Source organism: Pelobates fuscus, chromosome 11 (assembly GCF_036172605.1).
Source record: "Pelobates fuscus isolate aPelFus1 chromosome 11, aPelFus1.pri, whole genome shotgun sequence".
Classification (NCBI taxonomy): domain Eukaryota; kingdom Metazoa; phylum Chordata; class Amphibia; order Anura; family Pelobatidae; genus Pelobates; species Pelobates fuscus.
The window spans coordinates 41743678-41761204 of NC_086327.1; the positions used below are offsets into that span (position 1 = coordinate 41743678).

The 17527-nt window shown below is 38.4% G+C and overlaps 1 protein-coding gene across 2 annotated transcripts in view; it reads left to right on the plus strand.

Annotated features, from left to right (window-relative positions):
• The window catches only part of EPS8L1 (EPS8 signaling adaptor L1), a 123501-nt gene that overhangs the window by 86148 nt on the left and 19826 nt on the right, over positions 1-17527 (plus strand). For both annotated transcript variants that reach the window (XM_063435790.1, XM_063435791.1), the window contains 6 exons: positions 9859-9917; positions 12204-12362; positions 12915-13064; positions 13146-13228; positions 14147-14360; positions 16926-17028. In XM_063435790.1, coding sequence (XP_063291860.1) covers positions 9859-9917; positions 12204-12362; positions 12915-13064; positions 13146-13228; positions 14147-14360; positions 16926-17028 — 768 coding nt within the window. The remainder of the gene's footprint in view (positions 1-9858; positions 9918-12203; positions 12363-12914; positions 13065-13145; positions 13229-14146; positions 14361-16925; positions 17029-17527) is intronic.

Sequence of the window (17527 nt, forward strand, 5' to 3'; positions counted from 1 at the left end):
TGGAGAACCACCTGTATGAGGGTTCTCCTGCTTCTCTCTTCTCACTAAATCCTTGTGTGTACTATGGCAGGTATACTTTAAAGGAAAACTGTCATATTTTTTTGAAAGCTTGAAAGTGATAGTTATGCTTTAAGTACAAAGTAAGGGTGATATAATTTGAAGAATAGTACATGCTAGTTTTTAAATATTCAATATTTCCTATGTTGGTTAATATCATGCATGTTTTATTAGGAGGGGCAATAAAAAAATTATATATTTTTTTTATCTTAATATATTAAAAACAATAAATTTCATCCATCTACAAAAGTTGAAAAATCTCAAATATAGTATGAATTTGCTGCTTCATCTCAAAAAATTGTCGTTCCCCACCATTAATGCTTTAATTAACAATTTTACAGGAAGTGTAAACTGCAAACATTGTCCAGGTCAGAGTTGGATGAATTAGGGAGTTATCGTTTGGAATGGGGGTAGATAGTGAAAAAGTTTTAGTCATTAGGAACCTCAATTGAGTAGTAATTGTCACCTTATTACTGTGACAGTTCTGTTATTACCCGCCTGAACTAAATATTACAGGAATGAGGTGTTCAGTGCAGACAGGTAGAATGTGCTACTAATTCTGCAGTGATGCTCTCTTTAAATGCCATTGGGATTCCTTAAATGCATTCATTTTTTAAAATCAGAAACAGAAGGGAAAGAATGAGGAATATGCATTGTATGTTAAACAGGATAACAACAGCCAGGGAGGGGTGACAACTTTGACATGGGGGCATGTGTATATGAATTGCCTTTATTGAGCACAAAACTCTCAGATCTCTGCTTGGAAGGTCCAAATCACACAGTAGCATGCAATATGTGGGATTTGACAGGTGAAGGCTGCTTTATTGTGAGACGTGATGCATCATATTCTTAAAACACAATCCATTTAGTCTGATCAGCATGAGAAGCATTCATAGAAATAGGTACATGCCTGGGGACAGAGACTCTATTGCCGACAATGACAGCCTGAGTGTGTAATAAAAGTCACAAGCACTGTCTCATCTCAGACTTCAGGTATTCATAAACACCTCCAGTGGCACCAATTGCATTTCACCATAGTCTAATAGCCTGGTCAACCACAATAAGAAATATCCCTGTGGATCAGTATAGGCCTGGAGACACATGAGATTGTAGGCTACCAGCCCATGGATAGCCCACGCAGTGCTGCAATAACAAAGACCCTCGATCAATTTTACCTGCTACCTCGTTCCTGCAGTTTATACTAACAGACTTCTAAACGCATCCCCTGTTATCTTAATCTATAGAAGAATGGTGTGAGGCTGCAGCCCACTAATTCCTTACCAGCCATGCCATTGGCTCGGGGGCAACTGCTGACATGCTCCCCTACTCAGAAATCCAATGATTACAGGCTTATTTGCTGTCCTTTTTTAACGTTGGAATAAAAATATTACGTGCTTAGAAAGGTTAAAAAACACAGTTGTAAAGTGATTCACTAACCACATTATATTTTATAGGCAAGAAAGACATTACATTTTACAAGATGCAATCCGGCACGTAGGTGTACCAACGTCCACCGATTATTTAGTTGTATCCCGTCCAGGACTGTAAAATGGTTTTTGAAATGCAAATAAGAACCTTACAGATGGGCCATTTTGTCTTGTGTTATGCACTACTGCTTCCACGTGATAACTCTGGATCAGGTTTTAATTCAGATCTGTAGCAAGATAAATACAGAGAAATGCTATTTACAGAAAGGCCTGTCTGTTGCATTATCTCTGAAACCATAGCGAGGTTGGCAGGGTGAACTAATATCCTTGAATTTCTGATTTATAGCCCAGCAGATCACTTTTCTTGCTAGGAATGTGAATCTACTTCGTGTGCGCATCCTCCTACTGCTTTGTTACAAACTTCATGCGTTGATGTAGGAAGTCTGTTTATCATTTGGAAAATTACTTTCTGTGGGAAAAAAACATAGAAAAGGCAACATTTTACTTAAGTCTTTCCATTCCATTAAAGGTTCACATGGAGGTTCTGTTTGATGACCTTTGATATCAAACTGGCTGTATTGCTTGATTTCAGACTTAGAAGTCTATCCAACCTGAACCGAATGGTGGTTCACAAATGGTAAATTAGTTATTTTCAAGTTAATTTGCACTGCCAAATGGTTGCTGTTCGGTTACCTGTTAAAATGACGGCAGGTCTTGTCAAATTATTGGCAGATTCTGAAAAGTCCAAATGGCAAATTTGCAACTGATTATGTTTATTTGATTACTATAGTTTATCTAACACAAACATGAGGGAATTAAATTCATAAATAAGCCACGCTAATACTACCATCAAACCAGTTATTTTTGGATTACCTACCAGACAGACACCAGCAGGCGAGCACATTCACAACTAATCCTTACACGTTGATTTAAACTCCGTTCCACTCCAAATCATATTAGGAGATCTGAGCAATATAGTGTCAAATAATTTGAAGAGGAAATGGGAAACAAATCCGAGGCAGTTTTTTAAACTGGTTTCCTAAAAATCAAATGTAATCCGAGTACTGTAAACTGCAACATACAGGAATGCATTTATTCTATCAAAAGATTTGTAGAGGTACTTCAAAATGACTTTTCATTCCATTAAAATCTTTAAAAAATACATTGCATATTAGGATTACGGGCACTTATGTCTCTAAAGCAATTAATTAATCCTCTTTTTCCAATACTTGTCTTCTGTACAAGTCACCTGGTTATAGCCCTTACCTAATTCTGTTTGCGTCTAAAAACCTTTCTTAAATGTCTCTTGGCCAAAGGGCTTCCAACTCCATAATAAGTTGGTTTTTTTTTTTAAGCTAATGATAATAGATATACCTTTAGTGTTATTACCAGGAGTTTTAAATACATTTTTTCATTTTTGTTGGAGTTATATTCATTTTCTTGTACAAAAACTGCACCTCCAATTTTACTGGAGAAGTACAAACATTCTGGATGACTGCAATTCAGTTCAGTTACCCACACTCGCTGTTATGGTGCAACAACCTTGAACCTCCTGAATGGTATATTTCAACAGTTTGGGATGCTGCTCCAATATTATGAGTCTGTGTTGTCTCTTAATGTATAACAGTTTTGGCGTTTATGCATTAAACTGTGCATTATTGAAAATTTCAATTCTTTTTTAAGACAATATATTCAAAATCTCTTCTATCAGCTGCGCTAATTTGGCAGCAGATGTAATTTCCAAAATCTTTTGTCAATTTCCCATATATCTGCGCTATCTAATTGCAAGGCATGGGTTAAGGAATCCCAACTTCAAATGATCAGAGTCTCCCTCCCTATACCACCTGCAACCCATAGTATTAACAACTTCTCATACAAAACCACATTAAAGGGACACTCCAGTGCCAGGAAAACAAATAGTTTTCCTGGCACTGCAGGTCCCCTCTCCCTCCCACCCCCCATCATATGTTGCTGAAGGAGTGACTTACCTGAAACCACCGCCGGTGTCCCTCGGCGGTGGTTTAGGGTCCGCCCCCGCCGACGTCAGCCAGCAGGGGAGACCTTTTGCGCATGCGCGGCCACCGGCGGGATGAAACCTGATGCGCATGCACGGCAATGCTGCGCACGCGCATTAGACCTCTCCGTAGGAAAGCATTGAAAATGCTTTCAATGCTTTCCTATGGGGATTTTAACGACGTTGGAGGTCCTCACATAGCGTGAGGACGTCCAGCGATGCTATAGCACAGAAAACCTGTGCTAGAAACCAGGAAGTGCCCTCTAGTGGCTTTCTAGTAGACAGCCACTAGAGATGGAGTTAACCCTGCAAGGTAATTATTGCAGTTTGTAAAAACTGCAATAATTACACTTGCAGGGTTAAGGGTAGTGGGAGTTGGCACCCAGACCACTCCAATGGGCAGAAGCGGTCTGGGTGCCTGGAGTGTCCCTTTAAATGTGTAACTCCAAATGTTGCTTGTGGCATAAGAGAACTCTCCTTTCTATTTCAAAGTCATATTAAAGATTTAACAAACAACATTTTAATCCATTTCAGACAAAGGTAAACCAGGGTAAACATTGCAAAGGAAGAGGAGCAATAAAAACATTATTCCATTTCTTCTCTGTAATCTTTCTCTATGCTGACTGCTAGTTGCAACAGACAGAGCTTATAACATTGACAGGAGGCTAAGACGGAGGCAGAATAATGAGCTGTGGATTTCTAATTTAATTTTAAAATACATATTTGTTAAATATAGGGATAAGTAAAACAATATTACAAATCCTGGGAAGTGACAAGTCCACTTTAACCCCTTAAGGACACGTGACATGTCATGATTCCCTTTTATTCCAGAAGTTTGGTCCTTAGGGGGTTAAAACACTGTTTAGAATGGTTTGTCACTACAGTAAAGAGTTCACTCTTTGTACCTCACATTAGAACCAGAGCTGTCTTAATGAAGGGCATGCTGGGAAGTTTCCCGGGGCCCCACAAGCATAGGGGCCCCAAGGCTTGCCAACTTTTCAGTATATTATTCAGAACCTTCAAACTCTCTTTTTTAAACGTTTAGGTGGGCTGATGACTTGAGTGTCCGTGGTTATCTATAGATGCGATCTTGCTGATGCGAATACATATCTTGACCTTGACGAAAACAACATAGACGTACTTATTGTGCATTAACAAGACAAAATCAACACACATCATTTTTTAGATTAATCTCTGCTGTACAGCTTTTTAATGTTTTACCACTGATTTTGTTGGATGTACCAATTAATAAAAGGCTACATTTTATTGATAATATATATTTTTACTCCTGTAAGTAATTGAGTAGGCAGCGCCCCAGTTACTGCTTTACCTGGGAGCCTGAACCTGGTAGCCTTTAATGCTGTTTAGACGGCCCTAATTATAACCCCACGTCCCAGGGTGGAGAGATATACTCACCACCCCTTACACCCCTTTGGTCACTGTAAATGCTATGCGTTGTAACTACCTTCTAACCTTTATGGGACAGTAAAACGGGCATACGGTTGTTATCTATTACACTGTTGATACTTTGCCCCCACAATAAATACTGTGTTTTTACGATCAGGTAACTGTTCCGACTGCTGACCACCCAGTAGACAATTATTTATTACGCTGTAATATTGCTCATCTTTTATCACCTTATGTTCAAAACCAAAAAAACTGGTGTTAATCTGAACAGAACTCATTTGAATGCAGTTTCACCATAAAAACTCATTTCCGATCCCCTTATTTAAATGCTTTATTTAGAAGACTTCTGTAAATCCTCCCAACCGTAGCTTTTCATGTATTCATTCGGCTTCTTCTAACCGCTGCATCACTAGATTTTTATCTCTCTTTCCTGTTCTGTTTGCGTATGTCAAGGTGTTCTGTGTCTCACCTCTCCGTATAGAAAGAGCATCTCAAATAACTCTTGCTGTGATTTCTTAAAATACAATGAAATCCTAACCAACTACACCTTGTAGTACAATGTGGTTAGTTTTCGTAGATATCTTTCCAGTCTGTTGGAAGTTTTTCTTCTCGCAATGCCTGAGCAATCTCTGCTTTTATTCCCTTTCCGAGAGTTCCGACTGTATTTACTTGAAAAACCTCATGCATGTCATTAGTTTCCTATTCAAGTTAAGCCACCTTGAAAACGAGGGTTGGCTGCACAGGAAGAGAGACTATCTGTTCCTCTGGTCACAAATGAATAAGGCCTGCAAATGCCAATAATGAACATTCTATAGCTACTATAACACAAGTTAACAACTGTTTCAAGTTTGCATGTGACAGAATGAATTTGAATTTAAATGACTGTATGTATGGAATGGGCATTTTGTGCCCATTTTGCCTCCTGTCACATTGTGGCAATATTCGTGAGATTGCCAACCATCATGTGTCCTGTTGTGAGACCAGTCAGATTTAGTGTTAGGGTTAGATTGACGGTTAGAGAGAGCATCAAACAGTAATAAATATGATAAGCATGACGTTTAAGGTTAGAACTATGGGTAATGCCTAATGGTTATGGATGATTTTGAACCCAAAGACTCATGAGAGTTAGTTTACGATTTATGTTTACATTTAGGTTTAAGTTTGGTATAACAGGTAGGGTTTGTGTTAGTATGAGATTGCAGAGGTTAGTCAATTTCATATAATATTCGCCATGACTAACTATTTATATATACCGGTAAATATAAATATTTTACATTTAAGAGATATGAGATAGACGCAGAGTACCAATATAACTGTCTCAGGCTTTTGTTCCAAGACTTTCTTCATTAACATATAAGTATCTTGATCGCTCCACAAATGTGTTTAGCTGCATGCATATAAAACTGGCACAAGTGCCGCTCTCTGTGTGAAGAGGAGAATGAGACGTGGGTTAGAAGTTCTTGTCCAAAACACCCCAAATGGTCCTTCTTCCATTATATTTTACATGTAAGAGAAGCGTGAGATTTGTAGTTTTAATGCAAAACACAAAAAAATTAAAACCAATAACCTGGTGATTGGTTTGGCCCAATAAATGCATATATAATATATATATAAACAACGAAAAAATTAGCCTCAGAGTGAATGTCTAAAGTCTTAGAGGAACAGGTAAGGAGGGGGTAACCCTCAGGGATATGATTACAAATTAGAAAAAGGGGGAGAGCAAGGAACCTGTTCCCACTGCCTTTATTAGGTTAACTCAAGGACAAGAAAAATAATAACAAATGCTTTCTTAATCGATAGGGGACACCTATACAAGATAAGCCACAGCAATGGTTGCCTGACTAAACGAAAGGTCGCTATCGGCAATCTAATGTTAAATTAGGAAGAACAATATAATCAAGAAAAATAACAAATACTTTATTATTAGATAGGGGACACCTATCCAAGGTAAGCCCCAGCAAAGGTTTCCTAAGTAGATAAAAAATTACTAGCGGCAATCTAATGTAGGATTAAAAAGGGGAACAGTGTAAATCAAATAGATGAGTTTAACACTCTTCGTGGTACACATATGTATCTGAAAAATTATAATAAGATACAATGTGTAAAATCCCACAGAGAAAGTCTGCTCACTGTCATTAGAAATGCTAGTAACAGTGTATCAGAAAGAAAAAATGTGATGCACAGTCTCAATGTGGAACGATATATTACTGTGTAGTTGAGAATGAAAACTCAATCTATTCTGGTAATAGCGATAAAAAAGTGTCAATTTGACAGTATCTCATTGTGTTTAAATCCCATCAGTATCGTATGCTAGTCTCATAAAAAATAGGTGTCCCCTATCTAATAATAAAGTATTTGTTATTTTTCTTGATTATATTGTTCTTCCTAATTTAACATTAGATTGCCGATAGCGACCTTTCGTTTAGTCAGGCAACCATTGCTGTGGCTTATCTTGTATAGGTGTCCCCTATCGATTAAGAAAGCATTTGTTATTATTTTTCTTGTCCTTGAGTTAACCTAATAAAGGCAGTGGGAACAGGTTCCTTGCTCTCCCCCTTTTTCTAATTTGTAATATATATATATATAATGTAATGTTTTAAATACATGGATCTATAGACTCTGTTTGTGGCCCCGGGTACCAGAGTTTTCATCAGGCAATCAGGTTAAATAATGTCCTATTACATTAGCCTGCACCCATAATTTATGCCTAATATCGATTGTTGCACTTAATTGAGGTGAATTTCCTTCAGGGCCCAAAATGAGTTTGTTGGAAATAACATAAAGCTTGGTATGTTAGGATTTCCATTTGGTATTTACAGTTCGGGTAATAGATATGGAAAGACATCATGTTACTGCTGTGCTGGCTTGCCTAAGGATTAATTTTTGTCCTTCAAACTGTGCCACCCCCCCTCCTCCCCCCCCCCCCCCCCCATGTGTCAGTTCAGACACGTGTGCATGTTTGCTAAGACGCCCTCTATTTGGGCCACGCCTCATGTGTCCTCCCTTACTTCATATTCCCAGTACTATATGATCTGTGACTGAGTTCTACAAATACACAACAAATAATTGTAATGAATTCATCTCTGGAAATACAGGAATGAAAACAAGAAAACCCTAGGCAATGTCAGCAATATGCTCCCCCTTCTTTAGTTATCTATACAGGGAGTGCAGAATTATTAGGCAAATGAGTATTTTGACCACATCATCCTCTTTATGCATGTTGTCTTACTCCAAGTTGTATAGGCTCGAAAGCCTACTACCAATTAAGCATATTAGGTGATGTGAATCTCTGTAATGAGAAGGGGTGTGGTCTAATGACATCAACACCCTATATCAGGTGTGCATAATTATTAGGCAACTTCCTTTCCTTTGGCAAAATGGGTCAAAAGAAGGACTTGACAGGCTCAGAAAAGTCAAAAATAGTGAGATATCTTGCAGAGGGATGCAGCACTCTTAAAATTGCAAAGCTTCTGAAGCGTGATCATTGAACAATCAAGCGTTTAATTCAAAATAGTCAACAGGGTCGCAAGAAGCGTGTGGAAAAACCAAGGCACAAAATAACTGCCCGTGAACTGAGAAAAGTCAAGCGTGCAGCTGCCAAGATGCCACTTGCCACCAGTTTGGCCATATTTCAGAGCTGCAACATCACTGGAGTGCCCAAAAGCACAAGGTGTGCAATACTCAGAGACATGGCCAAGGCAAGAAAGGCTGAAAGACGACCACCACTGAACAAGACACACAAGCTGAAACGTCAAGACTGGGCCAAGAAATATCTCAAGACTGATTTTTCTAAGGTTTTATGGGCTGATGAAATGAGAGTGAGTCTTGATGGGCCAGATGGATGGATTGGTAAAGGGCAGAGAGCTCCAGTCCGACTCAGACGCCAGCAAGGTGGAGGTTGAGTACTGGTTTGGGCTGGTATCATCAAAGATGAGCTTGTGGGGCCTTTTCGGGTTGAGGATGGAGTCAAGCTCAACTCCCAGTCCTACTGCCAGTTTCTGGAAGACCCCTTCTTCAAGCAGTGGTACAGGAAGAAGTCTGCATCCTTCAAGAAAAACATGATTTTCATGCAGGACAATGCTCCATCACACGCGTCCAAGTACTCCACAGCGTGGCTGGCAAGAAAGGGTATAAAAGAAGAAAATCTAATGACATGGCCTCCTTGTTCACCTGATCTGAACCCCATTGAGAACCTGTGGTCCATCATCAAATGTGAGATTTACAAGGAGGGAAAACAGTACACCTCTCTGAACAGTGTCTGGGAGGCTGTGGTTGCTGCTACACGCAATGTTGATGGTGAACAGATCAAAACACTGACAGAATCCATGGATGGCAGCCTTTTGAGTGTCCTTGCAAAGAAAGGTGGCTATATTGGTCACTGATTTGTTTTTGTTATGTTTTTGAATGTCAGAAATGTATATTTGTGAATGTTGAGATGTTATATTGGTTTCACTGGTAAAAAATAAATAATTGAAATCGGTATATATTTGTTTTTTGTTAAGTTGCCTAATAATTATGCACAGTAATAGTCACCTGCACACACAGATATCCCCCTAAAATAGCTATAACTGAAAACAAACTAAAAACTACTTCCAAAAATATTCAGCTTTGATATTAATTAGTTTTTTGGGTTCATTGAGAACATGGTTGTTGTTCAATAATAAAATTAATCCTCAAAAATACAACTTGCCTAATAATTCTGCACTCCCTGTATTGCCAGTAGGATAAAATCATATTTTCAGAGCTCAAGATTTCTACATATAGGCTTCTAGACAGGCCAAAAAGTTATTCACCTCTGCAAGCCTGGACAATCGACTGCAAATGAACCAGGGGTGAATATCATGGGCGAGTAGACATTTTGAGCCTTTTAATATATCTACCATGGTTTTATATGTTACCCTTCTTACGGTTGACTTGTTAACAATTCTGACTTAGATTTTCTTTTATTCGCAGAACAAAGAAAGAAATATTCCAATATTATCATGGCTGATGTCTCCCAATATCAAGTTAACGTAAGTCTCCTCTCTAGAACTGCTTTCTCAGATGCAGGAGAACAATGTGAAAATAAACGTTCTATAGCTAAGAGCAGAAGAATGGATTGTCACCGTTGTTTATGTCACAGAAATGATACCTATCCTTCATTACTTACACATAGAAGAATACTCATTAATTAAAGAGCTTGTCAAGCATATCAACAAATGTTACAATGTCACGTGTTTTCAAGCAACGAGCAAACATTCTACCTGTCCTATCATTATTAATCTTCTAGAAAATTTCACCACACTGTGGGTGACAAAGAATTATGGCACCTTTTGTCTGTAATCAACTGAAGGGAGAAGGTTTTACACATCAGATAAAAATAATTCCTACATCTTTTACTTAAAGTGAAACCGTCACTTCTGTAGAAGTGACAATTTCTTATTCCCTCACCCCAGTAAACAAAATTTAAGTACTTATTGGGATGAATAGTGAAGCAGAGGTACCTAAAAAAAAAAACAACTTGCCTCCACAGTTACTAAATGTCAAGGGCATCCAGCTGTGTGAGTGCTTATGCACGCCGTAGTGCTTTGAGTGTTTCTAAAAGATAAAAAAATATGACACACATCTAGTCTATGGCGTTAACACTGTTAAGCATGATTAGTCCAGCATTACAGGGGTTACTTTGTAGTTGGTTGGAGATGATTAGCAGAAATCAAAGTCCCCTGTGCACAGTCTCAGGTTTGATAAGAGCAAGCGTTTCTATGACACGTAGTTCAGTTATAGACATTTTTCTCATGGAAGCTGGTAGCTGGCCAACTCCTAGAAAGCTTTGCTGTGCTTCTTGACGTCAATTACAGCTATGGCATTGGACATTGCTGGCCAGGAGGGAAGGATAGAACGGAAACTATGCATGTACCATCGCCATCAGAAATGAAGTAAAGAATTGGGGAGATGGGACAGAGAAGGCAGAGTTAAGACGGTGATTTCTGCAAAATATTTTGCAAAAGAAAAAAAAAATGATCTAGGCAAAACACAGTTAATCGTTTAGACCAAATGTGATAAAATGCACTTGCAAGTCTTTTTTGTTCTTTTGAGGGCCTCTTTAAGCGAACACTACGGGCACCATAATAACTTTATCAAAATTAAGTTGTTATGGTGCCAGAAGGTCCTTGGCGCTGGCTTACCTCTAGAGGTCAAACCATTCACAAATGGTTTTTAACCTCAGTCTCTTATCCAGTGCCAGATTGCTTTGACTCCTCCAACATATACGCTTGATGGAAAGCGTTAAAACAGAAACATAGGACTCACTGGCTTAGAACGGTTTAGCTGATATTCTCTCAGTCAATCAGCGGCTCCTCGTTCAACTGTTTGTGAACAGTTCAACCTGTAAAGGTAAGCCAGCACCAGGGACTTCCTGGCACCATAACAACTTAATTTTGATGAACTTGTTATGGTGCCCATATTGGTCCTTTACTTAGGTGTTGAATCATAAGATCAGTTAGCAAATGTTTTTTTTTTATTTCCAAGTATAATCAATATGATATTAAATACAGAGAAAACATTTTAATTGCAAAAGAATATCTTCATATGTTTGACCTATTTCATTGTTGCTTCTTGTAATATTCTATATTTAGAAAGTTACATAGCGAATACCATTTTTATTTTGGGTTCTGAGAAAATGTTTGTGAGAGGTGTGTTATATGATCATATCTGAGCAATGAGAATCTCGTCACTAGAAGGAGTTTCTAAGTATATTGCCTAGATACAAATATTTTTATGCCCCACCCTAACATTTTTAAGTTTGCATCATTAATGCAAATAAAAATGACTAATTTTAACTCAATGTCGCAATACCAGTAGCTCAATACGTTAAATGTCGGCTGCTGCGTAATGTTGCAACACTAACTTTTAGATATATTCTAGCAGTGTGATTAATCTATCATACTGTGTTTACATTATGCTTCCAGGTCATTGTTGATTTACTAAATATTTCAGCATTTATAAAACTATTGGAACACAATGCAAGCCTTATTTTATGTATTATTTTTGCTTAAAAGCTTTTATAATATAGTTATTTTGGGAGCTATTGAGCTCCTACAATCACGATTTTTTTTTTTTACAATGCTTTAATAAGCAGTTGTTAAAAAGAATATTGACACATATATCTGTGTTTATATTATTGAGTTAGGGTTAAAAATCCCTTATTTTAAGATAAGGGATCCACGGTTGATTATTATTGAAATGGTATAATGATATTTGTAACTTTTGTAATCAGACCAAAAAAGCACTAAGTCTGGTATTCGGTTGCTTTTCCGTAGCATTTGGTATCGTTCGTCATTGATGAAGACGATGTGCACACGGTAGAAGATGCCATCCGCAAACTTAATGCCATGGATGCCAAAGGCAAAGTCTGGGTTCAAGAGATGATTTTGCAAGTTAACAACTCAACAGTGAAGCTTCTCGACATAGATTCCAAGGTGATTGCAGAGGACAAGCAAACAAATTACAATGAATAATTTCTGAATTTTTAACTAGAACATATGCTGGCTATGTGAACCATTTGATTCCTGTCATTTATTTAGATTTATATAAACCCCCTTTAAATTCCCAGTTTAGCAAATTTGTGCATGAGTACATTTATTCCTGAAATATATGAATGAAGCTACTCACCCAATTTAATATCTTAAGTATTAGAGAAACATTTTCTCATGTTCCGTGTGGATAGGGAAAGTAACTATCGGGTTATTTTATTCTGTTGCCATTTTTGTTTTCATTGTCTTCATAATGCTAAAAAGGATAATCAAAATAAAGTCTTTGTCTTTAAACCAATCCGAAAAAGCAGTTTCTGATCAGAAAACACATTAACAAATTTAAATAGGAATTTTCTTTACGATATGTATAATATTTATGAAAGTAACTATAAAACCGATCTAGAAAGCAGGTACCTGTAATGTTTAGCATATTTATTTTTTGGGGGGGTTGAATTCAGAGCATTGTTTTAGCTAATTGTTAGTGCTTTGCCTATACAGGAGGACCTGGAGGAATTTCACCTGTCTGCGATTCAACGATGTGACGCAGTGCTGCCGGAGAGAAGGGTGCGCAGCCTGTTATTGCTGGTGTGCCAGGACAAAAAGCAGCTGAATGCCGATGTTCATTTCTTCCAGTGTGATGACGTGGGGGTAAGCTACCAGCATCCTCTGGGAAAAGTACCAACATTGTCACCAGGCCGTAATAACATTATATTTGTTTCATTGTTGCAGGCAGAGCTGATAAGAGAAGATATTAATAGTGCAGTGTCTGATTTCAAAACGGGCAGTAAAGCCAAAAGGCCTGAAACTCTCAGGTAAGATAATAAACTGTAATAGTCCGTAATAAATGTACTGCTTTACGGGTCACAAAACTATCTCTGGTTTTACTGCAGCACTACGGAATTTTCTTTACGCTCTCGTTTTTTTTAATGAGCAAAATTTCTCATTGCAGTGTATACTGACATCGGCCTCGATTTCATATTTTTGGATAAGCTTTTAGATGATTTAATATTTTGATATATTGATATATTAGCTATGTATATATATATTTTTTTTACTTTTTAAAAGAAATTTATTTTCAAAGTTTATCCAAAATATTAAATAATTTGAAGGGCTTATCCAAAAAATGTTTAATTTAGGCCACCATTAGTTCATAATGTGACAGAGGTTGCAGCGATGCAGTGTGACCATGGGCAGTGACATTGTTTAGCATTTTTAGTGCCATACTCCCAGCCAATCATAAGTGCTCTCTACGAAGCAGCCAAACCAGCCTCAATCTCAGAACCACTCCAATTATCCTTAATGTACAAGTGGCCGCATACAGAGGAAAACAAATTGTGGTGGGAGTTGACTCCACGCTCACTCAGATGCTTGTGCTACCCCCAAATTAAGTGAATAAATCACATCATCCGGTGATTTAACTTTTCTTGTGTCTTTATTAACACTTTCATCCTTTTTTATCAACTTATAGTACCGTAAAATTTTGTTGCAATTTTCTTGGGATTAAAAACCGGAAGATACCCTTTTCACTAAAATTAATAGGACAACATAAGGATATGTTGCCTAGAGAGCCATGCAAAATTACGATAATGACATCAGTCCTTGCACTGTCTGTCTGACATGTCTACTTTAGACACTAGAATAAGTAAAATATGTTGGGCTAAAATAGTGTAAGATTTTCTTTAAGCACTTGTGTCATATAACAATTATTTTTATATTCTTGTTGCTTTAAGGTTTAACAAGGAAAAAATAAGTCAACAGGCAAAAGAAGGCTTTTCTATGAACCGACAAGGACAGTGGCAGCAACCAGTCATTCATTATGTGAGCCCAGCAGCCATTTTGGAGAAGGAACTGCAAAGGAAACCCAAGGCAAACAGCCCAGCATTGAACCCCAAAGTTGTGATAAATTCAATATCTCACATGCAGCAGAAAACTGAAACCCCTCAGGTAGGATTACATAATTTGTTTATTGAATTGGTGCATCCGTTGAGTTGTTACCCATAAATGAAAACCAATGATAACAGAAGTAGCTTCTAAATAACATAAATCAGAATGTTCTGGAATTGGTTGAAGGAACACTTTAGGATCAGGAGTACAAATGTGTATTCCTGACCCTATAGTGTTAAAGACATAGTTCAGGTGACTGCCCCCCTATTACACCCCTTAAATAGGTAATCAACTTTCCTTTATTTCAGTGCAGCACAGGTCTGCCGGTGCTGGCTCCGCCTCCTTGACTGAGATCATCAGAACTTATGATCACAGCCAATCCAATGCTTTCCCATCTGAAAGCATTAGGAGGCTATTGTGCATGCACGGCAAAATGCTGCACCAGTCAGCATCTCCTCATAGAGATGCACTGAATCAATGCATCTCTTTGGGGAAAGTTTAGCACCTCCATGCAAAGCATGGAGACTCTGAACAGTGTGCAGCACTCCCAGGAAGCACCTATAGTGGACATCTGAGTGACTGCCACTGGAAGTGTCCTTAGGGAGCAATGTATAAACCAAAAAAGAGAGGAATACCGCACACTTATTAAAATCCTGGTGCAACCAGACCTGGGGTTGACTACCCCTCCTGTGACAGTTGAACAAAAATTGAAGTCCAGGCACTCAAGAATCAATTCAGCAGGTTTATTGAAACAGAGTGCGACGTTTCGATTCCACAAGGGATCTTTTTTTAAGCTTGAGAAAGCACCCTTGTGGGATTGAAACGTGCCTGGACTGCAATTTTTGTTCAATGGTTGTGGTTGTTCTGGTGACTGTAGTGTCCCTTTAATGTTCCTTCCAGAGTCCAGAGAAAGATCGACCCAATAACTGAAAAAAAAAGAAACGGCCAGCAGCATTATTGAAAGAATTTAATAATGTAACATAAGTACAGGTTTTTTGTTTTTTTTCCTTGGAATCTAAATATGGTAAAGAGATGGCTGCCTGTGGACGAAAGTTACGTATATTTTCCCACAGGTCATTCTTGAGATATTAGAGATTTGATGCAAATGACAAGGTTATTCACTAAAGTGTGAAGTGTGAGTTTAAAATAAATGGCATTTTTTTTTGCCAATATACAATTTTTTCTCGTGGGGTTCATTTATTAAATGAATTGTAGATCATTGAAAACCGAATTGCAAAACTTGCCCAAAAAACAACTAATGCGAGAAGATCCATCAAATCCGAACTCCACTGATTGGCTATATTATCTTAAATTTTGCAATTTGCGTTTTAACTCACGAAAATCCAGTGTTTAGTGTATAAGCCACTTTAATGAATAATTGCGTTGGTGTTTAAATCTCTTGACTGGCATTTGTATGATTTAACTTTTTAATGTACAAGAACCAATTGTGCTATTTTTGTTTTGTGCGTTCATATAGTTCCATTTTTGCGCTTTTGGGGATTTTATATTTTTCTTGGTGTGAGTTTTCATTAATGGATGTCATTAGTTACCCCCTGTATACTTTGAATCTATATTGTCAGTTTTTCATAGATGTCAAATGTGCATGCACAAAACAACAACAACAAAAAGTTTGTAAATAACAGACTACAGGAAAATTGAAATAGCTGATCTTCTAACTGGTCCCACGTAGCTCCTTATTGTGTTAGGAAGTGTTCTTTGATATCCCCATGTGTTCGTTTGTGTTAAAGGGACACCATAGGCACTATAACCACTTCATTGAATTGTCCCATGGCACTATTCCTCCTTTCACCGTTAAACCATTTTCCATCAGTTTAACTGAATGAGGATCCCTGGCTTCCTATGGCCCCAAGCACACTGGATGTATGGCTAAGGCATACATTATATACTTCCTTCTAGCCACTCCGATACATGCATGAATGGGCACTGTGATAGGCAAAAGTGGTCAGCTGACACTCTCAGCCAATCACAGCTGCCCATTGCTGCTCAAGCTAATGCAGCCTGAGCAGCACGTGGTATTAGGTCCTGGGAGCTCTCATACAGTATTAAAACATAAAACAAATCATTTATCACTGAATGGAAGCATTGTGCCAGTGGATTCCAATCATTGGAACCACTTCCAATGGTGTCTACATTTCCCTTCAACATGGGCCTGAGATGCTTAGGATTAGAACTGCAGCTATTGTGAACTACATGTCCCACGATGCCGAGACACCCAATTGGTAGTACGCAAATGAAGAACCGAGATTTGTGTGAGGTAGTATTTATTGAGTTGGCTATGAAGTATTAAAAAAATACAGTTTTCATTACCCCTTCGATTATTGACATAGCTTTCCCAGAGAGCCAGTAGTTGCTAGCTTTCCCTGCCTGTTGGTGAGATAGCTCAATGATTAGTGTTCCAAAGCAAAAGTAAATTTTAGTTTGGGTCAGTTTAGAATTTCATTCTTTCTATGTCCATACAATGGGTAACATTCAATTGGTTATTAAACTTTAAAAAGTAGGACATACTTAGTGAACACCTTAGTAAATGTATCGCTCAGATTAATGAATGTGATTATTATTATTATATTCCATTTGTTTAATCTTTTCATTATGTGAATTACACAGGACTCGTTATATAGCCAAATACAGCGTACAAACAAGACACCGCAAATCCAACCGATTTCTGGAAGTCCACAGATGCAACAGAAGCAGACAAATAACACAGTGGGTAAGTAACTACAAGCAAAAAAAAAACTACCGTATATACTCGAGTATAAGCCGAGTTTTTCAGCCCATTTTTTGGGCTGAAAAACCCCAACTCGGCTTATACTCGAGTCAGAGTCTGTATTATGGCAATTTGCATTGCCATAATACAGACTGGGGGGAGAGGGGGGCTGGCAGAGCTGTACTTACCTGTCCTGCAGCTCCTGTCAGCTCTCTCCTCCTCCGCCGGTCCGTTCAGCACCTCGGTCAGCTCCCAGTGTAAGTCTCGCGAGAGCCGCGGCTCTCGCGAGATTTACACTGGGAGCTGACAGAAGAGCAGAACGGACGGCGCAGAGGAGGAGAGAGCTGACAGGAGCTGCAGGACAGGTAAGTACAGCTCTGCCAGCCCCCCTCTCCCCCCCACTGAACTGCCACTGGACCACCAGGGAAGGAGAGCCCCCCTCCCTGCCATATATCAAGCAGGGAGGGGGGACGAAAAATAATAAAATAAGAAAAAAAAAAAA